Source organism: Octodon degus, unplaced genomic scaffold, assembly GCF_000260255.1.
Source record: "Octodon degus isolate 3935 unplaced genomic scaffold, OctDeg1.0 scaffold00077, whole genome shotgun sequence".
Taxonomy (NCBI): Eukaryota; Metazoa; Chordata; class Mammalia; order Rodentia; family Octodontidae; genus Octodon; species Octodon degus.
In genome coordinates this window covers 1,478,234-1,485,312 of record NW_004524653.1, presented here as the reverse complement: position 1 = coordinate 1,485,312, position 7,079 = coordinate 1,478,234, and the positions used below count along the sequence as shown (strand labels likewise).

The 7,079-nt window shown below is 50.7% G+C and overlaps 1 protein-coding gene across 1 annotated transcript in view; it reads left to right on the top strand.

Annotated features, from left to right (window-relative positions):
- Cass4 (Cas scaffolding protein family member 4) overlaps window positions 1–7,079 on the top strand; it is a 38,762-nt gene that overhangs the window by 28,212 nt on the left and 3,471 nt on the right. Inside the window, exons 3-5 of the mRNA XM_023720777.1 lie at window positions 607–708; window positions 1,601–1,681; window positions 2,940–4,250. Coding sequence (XP_023576545.1) covers window positions 607–708; window positions 1,601–1,681; window positions 2,940–4,250 — 1,494 coding nt within the window. The remainder of the gene's footprint in view (window positions 1–606; window positions 709–1,600; window positions 1,682–2,939; window positions 4,251–7,079) is intronic.

Sequence of the window (7,079 nt, the reverse complement as noted above, 5' to 3'; positions counted from 1 at the left end):
ATCTATCTATCTATCTATCTATCTATCTATCTATCACCCTTTCCTAGAGAGGATCAGGCTCAGATTCTACAGCAACAGCATAAGCAACAACTGCAGCCTGCTGAACATCAAAGCGACTCCCCCTGCACCCCCGACCTCCCACTCCGCCACCCTCTGCTCTTGCTCGCACCCCTCTATTCCTTTCAGCCACTCATCGCCATGGTCTGTTCGCCTCCCACTCATGACAGCAAGAGCGGTCACGCATGATTCCTCCCTGGGCCCCCGAGCTACTGCAAGCAGCGCGCTCTGCTTGTCAGTTTGGCGGCGGCAGCCTCCGTGTCCCTGGGTGAGCACACAAATGACACAGTGTGGGCGCCAGGCAAGTTCGTTTCCACTGCACTGCTGGGGGTGTGCCCCCTCAGCGCTCTGCTCCTGCTCCCTGCTGGGCAGACGCGTGCAGCTGCGCTGAAGGCGGCCCCGCCCCAGCCGTGGAGCCCAGCCCTCCGTGCCCAGGCTCCAGCGTGGAGGATCTGCACCCAAGACGTCTTTGGAATGGAGCGCTAACTCGGCGGTGCCACGCCGATTTCCTGACGCTGTCTCCCCCTCCTTCTTCTCCTTTTCTCGAAGGCCCTCTTCGTGCTCCCTAGACCAGCGAGGGCCTCGCTGCCAACCCTGCCGTCCCAGGTGTACGATGTGCCCGTCCACAGCCGGCCCTGCCCGGCCTTTCAGGTGAGCCTCACCCAGACGCACTCGCTCCCTTTCTGTGCCCACTCGCCCAGCTTTGGGATTTGCACCTTTGGGCTCTCGTCCTAACACGCGTGTCTTCTCAGTGCTGCGCACCTTAGCAGGTCCTCAGTGTGATACATATTTGTCTAAAAAGTCACCCCAAGCATCTTTTTATTGCCTTCAGTACTGTATGCATACAGTGTCAGTCAGCTTAACATTTAGCAGTAGTAGGCACTCCATAAATTTTTTCCGGATGAATACATGTGGGATAAATGTAGGAGAATTTCAACTGAGAAAAATGAAAAGGGAAACATATGAGATGTCCAGGATTTTTTTTTTTTTTTTTCATTGTGGCTTCATTTGTTGTTAAGACCAACACACTTAAGATGAGTGGTTGGGGTCAGGGAAATGGCTCTGTGGTCTAAGCTCCTGACCCGCAAGTGCAAGACCCAGCTTCAATCCCCAGCACGTCATGATGGCCTGTGCCAAGCTGGCCACTGAAACCAGGCGTGCACCAGCACTGGGGAGGCTGAGACAGGAGGATCACTACGAGTCTGAGCTGTGTAGCAAGACCCTGCACTAATAAATAAAAGATTTTTCTAAAAGAAAAAGATAACTTGTCAACTTAACTCAAGTGACCACAGATAGGGCTCTGTGGATTTTCCTGTCTTTGGAGGAGGAGTTCTTTCAAAGCACCAATCCTTGGCTGAATGCACCCGCACTGCAGCACAGAGGCAAACAGCAGCTTGACTGAAAACTCCAAAGTATTCAGGAATTTGTATCTTTCTTTGAAAAGCAAAAAGCAAACAAAAAACCCCACTGGAGTGTGAAGAGTTTGTGATAGCGGCCATTAGGATGCAAGAACTAAGTCTTCCTCCCTTATGTCCTACATTAGGAGCAGGAGAAGCACAAGTTATATGACGTGCCGACCAGCTCCCAACAGGCAGCCTTCCACTCCCTGGGCAAACAAGCAGGCGTGAGTATAAGCAGGTGCCGGGTGTGACGTTGTAGAAACTCAATGTCGGCTGGGAAATTTTATCAGCTTGATGTGTGAGCTTACCATCGCTGTGATCAAGTGCCTGAGACAGACAGCTTATAGAGAGGAAAGGTTTATTGGGTCATAGTTTCAGATGGTCCAGTCCATGCAGGGTGGCACCTTCCTCTGGAGCCTGCGGCAGTGCAGAGCATCATGGCAGAAATGCACAAAGGAGTGAGGACATTCACCTCATGGTGACCAATTTACAGAGGGAAAGGGAAAGGGATTGGAGTCCCCATATCCCCCTTGGGTCACCTCTGCTGACATCACTTCATTCAACCTCTAAGTGATTGCACTACTTCCTAACAACATCGAAAGCTGGAGACCAAGGTTACAACATACAAAACTTCCAGTGATGTTTCAGATCCAAACTACAGAGCCCAGGCAAAAATCAGAGGGCAAATTCCTCTTGAAGAAGTCTCACATTTGAGGCAAAATCCCTGACTGCACTGATTTTCTAAAAAATTAATTTACTTAGAGACAGGTTCTCACAGTGTAGCTCAGCCTGGCCTTGAACTATGTAGCCCATGTTGGCCTTGAACTCATGGCGATCCTCCTGCCTCAGCCTCCCAAGCACTGGGCTTCCAGGGCTGTGCCACCACACCCAGCTGGTGTGTATCAGCAGGATTAGTTACATGGCGTGAGCAGGCAGTGAACTTCTCCACACTTCAGTTTCTTATTTCAGGTGCACAGGGACTGCAAAGTGAGGTATCTCCTGCAAAGCACCCAGAACAGTGCCTGGCACTGAGCGAGAGTTCAGCAAGCGTCAGCTCGTCGCTTCTTGCTTGAGACTCCTCAGGATGCACTGCGTTAAAGCACGCTTTGACTTGGACATAGACCTCACTTGCCATCGGCATCGTCCATATTCATCATTAGTGTCCTAGCTACACTGTGCCCAAGTGGGAAAACCTTACAAAAGAGGTGGCATTCCAGGGTCATAAGGGCCGCATAGGAGTTTGTTAGATGAAAGGGAAAGTGTTGGAAGAGCAATTAGGGCAAAATAATCAGGTCAGGCAAAGGCAAATGCACTGGTGTGAGCAAGTATTCTGTGCCCTGGGAGTGGCAGGGATGAAATGGGGGAAGCAGTCCTCCTGTCTCAGGCTCCCAGAGGGCTGGGATAGTAGGCGTGCCCCACCATGCTCAGCTTAAACCTATCTTTCCTACTAATCTGGGACAACTTTGTGTGGTTCTGTCACAGGGGCAGAGTGGTTCCCTGACCCCAACGCTGGGCTTCAGAAGAGCTGGCTGCAATACATTACCAAGCCCACAGAAATCGGAATGGATTTATGACACCCCAGTGTCTCTGGGAAGGGCCAACCTTGGGAATGCATCTCTAAGTGGCTTCGCAGAGGAATCGAAGCCAACCGCTGCCCCCAGCTTGATACCTGCTGCCCACAGCTCTCTGAGCAGCAGAGACAGGGCCTGGGGTCCACAGCCAGGGAACGATGTGTCCATGCAGAAAGAGCCCATCCTTCCAGAGGTCTCCTCTCATGCCCTCCTAGCACCCAGGAACACAGTCCCTTTGGACACAGACGCCAGCTACGAGGTGCCTTTGAGCTTTCTGCTTCCCCGAGTGGAGCAGCAGAACACCACACCCAATATTTATGACATCCCTAAAGCAGTATCAGGTCCTCCTGCAGCTGAGAAAGAGTTTCAAAAAACCAAGGAGGCTCCAGAGAGTTCTGCAGGCCACCATTCCTGCCCGATCTCACCACAGATGACCTCCCTGTCCCTGGAGCTGGATAGATTGTCTGTTTCAAGCTCCGAGAGCAGAGCCAGTATCATTTCTTCATGCTCCTCCACTTCCACGGACTCCTGCTCTGGATCCTCCGCAGAGGAGTCAGCCAGGGAGAGTTGGCTGGATGTGGACTTGGCCAAAGAGATGGCAACGGCCCTGCAGCACAAGGTGGTCAGCTCTGCAGCAGGCCTGCTGCTCTTTGTCAGCAGGAACTGGCGGCTCAGGGACTCCCTGGAGGCCAACATCCATGCGATCCACAGTGCAGCGGACCACATAGAAGGATCCTTGAGACAGTTCCTGGCTTTTGCCCAAGCAGTTTGTGGGATGGCCTGCAACCTCGGTGACAGTCACCTGCAGGTTAGAATTCGGGATCAGCTACAGATGATCTCCAACTCCTACCAGAGCCTCCTGGAAGCAAAGGAATCCCTGGACTCCTGTGACTGGTCCCTTAATGTTCTTTCCACAGACAAAGTCCAAAACAGCATAGATGACCTTGAGAGGTTTGTCATGGTGGCCCGGACAGTTCCGGAAGATGTCAAGAGGTTTGTCTCCATTGTCATTGCTAATGGGAGCCTCCTTTTTAAGCAGAACTGTGAAAAGGAAGGTGCTGTGCGGTTGCCGCCAAGTGCAGAATTTAAATGTGTAAAATGTGTCCCGCTTCCCCAAAGAGAAGTGGAATCCTACCTGAAGAGTGCTCCTTCTGATAAGCCAAGGGGAGGCGACCACTCCCCTAAGCTAGCACTGAAAAGCAGCTCAACTGCCTGTGAACAGGTGAGTTTAGAGTCCAAGGTGGTGGCGGTCGTGGATGGTCACCAGTAAGCATGTGGTCATCATGGACTGAGACACGGAGAATCTTTTTTTTTTGAGACAGGATCTCACTGTGCAGTTCAGGTCGGCCTGGAGCTTACTTTGTAGACCAGGCTGGTCTCCAGCTCATAATGGAGACCTCCTCCTGCCTCAGCCTCCTGAGTGCTAGATTATAGGCATGTATCACCACGCCCAGCAGATACTGAGCATCTTTATCAGTGGTGTGATGGCTCTGGGGCCACCCAGAGGAACTTAGTTCATTTCCCCATCAATTGATCAATCAACCAAAAAGTCAATCAATCTTTAGTTGTCATGAAAATAAACTCCTGGATGAATCTTATTAGGTCAGATAATTATTTTAATATTAAGGCAGATGAAACAGAAGCGTAGTTGGATTTCCTCAAGACATATTTGGAGCTCAGGTTTACTCATGGATGCTAGAATTAGCAAGGATTTTTAAAATCTTCTAGAAATTTGTTCACTGACGCCGGGAGAGGTGGCACATACCTATAATCCCAGCACCCACGGAGCTAAAGCAGGAGAATCATCAGCTCAAGGACACTTCTTGGAGCTCTTGTCTCAAAATAAGTGAATCTAAGGGGCTGGGAGTATAGCTCAGTGGCACGATGCCTGCCTGGCAAGTACAAGGTCTTGCATTTGATTCCCAGTACCAAAAAATAGTAAATCTACTTGTTGAGTAAATTTTTAAATCTTACTACCAAGTTTCCTGGTTTTGTTGAAAGCTGTAGGTTTAGTCATTATCAGCATGTTTCCTAGAAACAGAAAGGAAGGGCCAACATTCTTCCATGCCTACTTTAGTCTTAGAACTTGGCTGGTGGCCTCTGGCCCTCACAGAAGCAGGCTTGGGTTCAGGAATTAGCAGCTTCTAGGATCTTGGGGGCTGTGTCAAGGACCCAGCTTGGCACCTTCATCCCTGGCCTTGGGGTGCTATCCAAATGCCTGGTGATGTTAGGCCTCTGACAGATCCTAGGAACTTGAATGTTTTTAATTTCTCTTATATATGCTCATAATTTTTTAAATGGTGTGGGCCATTATATTAAGCCATGTTGGTACACGAAGTCCAGACCTCGGGCTGCCAAAATCTCTTTTGGTTAACAGGCATCATTAGGCAGAACTGTTGGCAAAAATATAAGAAAAGACACGCAAGTGTTAAAGAGAACTTGGACAGTTAGGCTGCGATGACAAGCACAGACCCTCACATGACACCCAGGATTTGGAGGCAGATTTATTTAGCATCAGGTGGGCACTGGCTAGGAATCAATCTTTCCTGTAAATGTCAGGCCCGACAGATCAGGAAGGGAGGCTCCTATGGGGGCGGGTACGTGGCTGTCTTTGATGGTTCTTAAAATATGCATCACAGTGACCAGCCATTTCTAAGGCACAAAAGCAACCGGAGCTGCAACGGGAATTATTACCATGACAACTAAGAAACAAGTTTACTGGCTGGGGGAGGACGGGAGTTTCTGAGATAATACAATAACGTAAAAGCCATAAAAGCCGCTCAAGCTGGTCATTTAAAGGGATTTTATTTTATAGATGCTCCCTGGACAGCAAGAGAAAGAAAAGTCAATCTTGGAAGGAAGGTCAGACGAAAGTGAAAATTTAGGACGACTGGTAAGCTGTCACTCCCACTCTCTGACTTCTGAACGAAGGCGTTTTGTCCCTAGCACTGTCTCCTGGGGCTCCGGAAAGCTTGCTGTTTCAGCCTGATCACAGGGGGAGGCTTGGTGTTTCCCCTTTCAGCAGTGGAGGGAACCCTGGAAGCCCCGTGTGCAGAGTGCGAATCTCTAACCTTCAGGACCGCCAAAGGGGAGCGAGGTCACATTTCCTGAGACATTTTCTTTTCTCGCTTCTGGTTACAATGGCAACAAGAAAAACATCTGGGTTTGGGGTTTGTACACCTCCTGGACACTTGATCTCCTTTACTTAATCCACCGTGTTACCCCTGTGCAGATTTTTAGTGATTGTCTCCTGTTTGTAGCAAATGACCACCATCTTCCATGTATCAATTTTAGAAGTTTCCTCTGAATTAATGAAAGAAAATAACGAGCCTGTTACAGTGTGTGAGCAGCAAGTGTTGGGAGATGAGGGAGGAAGGGAGGGCTCAGATGGTGACGGCGGTGGAGCTGGGTGCCTGATTCTTGGCCAACTGCAAAGCAGCTCAACAGCCCGGATTTGGGGCGTGCGTGGTGGGAAAGTGAAGGACAGAGAGGCCCCCTGACTTGGATAAAAAGCTCAAATGCCTGCTCCGAGGCCTACCGAGGCAGCAACCCAGGTGTCCTCATGCCCGGTTCCCCAAGCCCCAAGCACAGAGGCTGAACCCCACCGGGAGTTGCTCCTGTAGCGGGGCTGGGTGGAACCCAGGATCTGCCTCTGTGATGCGTGCCCAGGTGGTGCCACTGTGACTGGTGCAGGGGCCACACCCGCAGAGCCCCTGCGGTGGGGGACAGGGAGCCCTGTGCTGCTCAGGGCCCCACCCCCATCGACCAACGGCCTGTAGCCGTCCCCCGCTTGGTCACAGTCAGAAGGACCAGAGCACCTCGCGCAGTCCCGCACCAGGCTCGGGCACGGCATAGCTTCCCTTTGCCGAGAGCTGCTGTCTGCACACGAAGATGCTGACAGTCCAACCTCTGGCTCCTGGCAGCTCCCTGCTTCTGGGAGCCCCCTAAGGGGTCATCTTAACTGACACCCCAACTTTTCTTCACTCTGTTCTAAAAACTAGTCATTGTTTTCACTTTGCAAATATAATTCTCTCTTTCTCTCTTTTTTTTT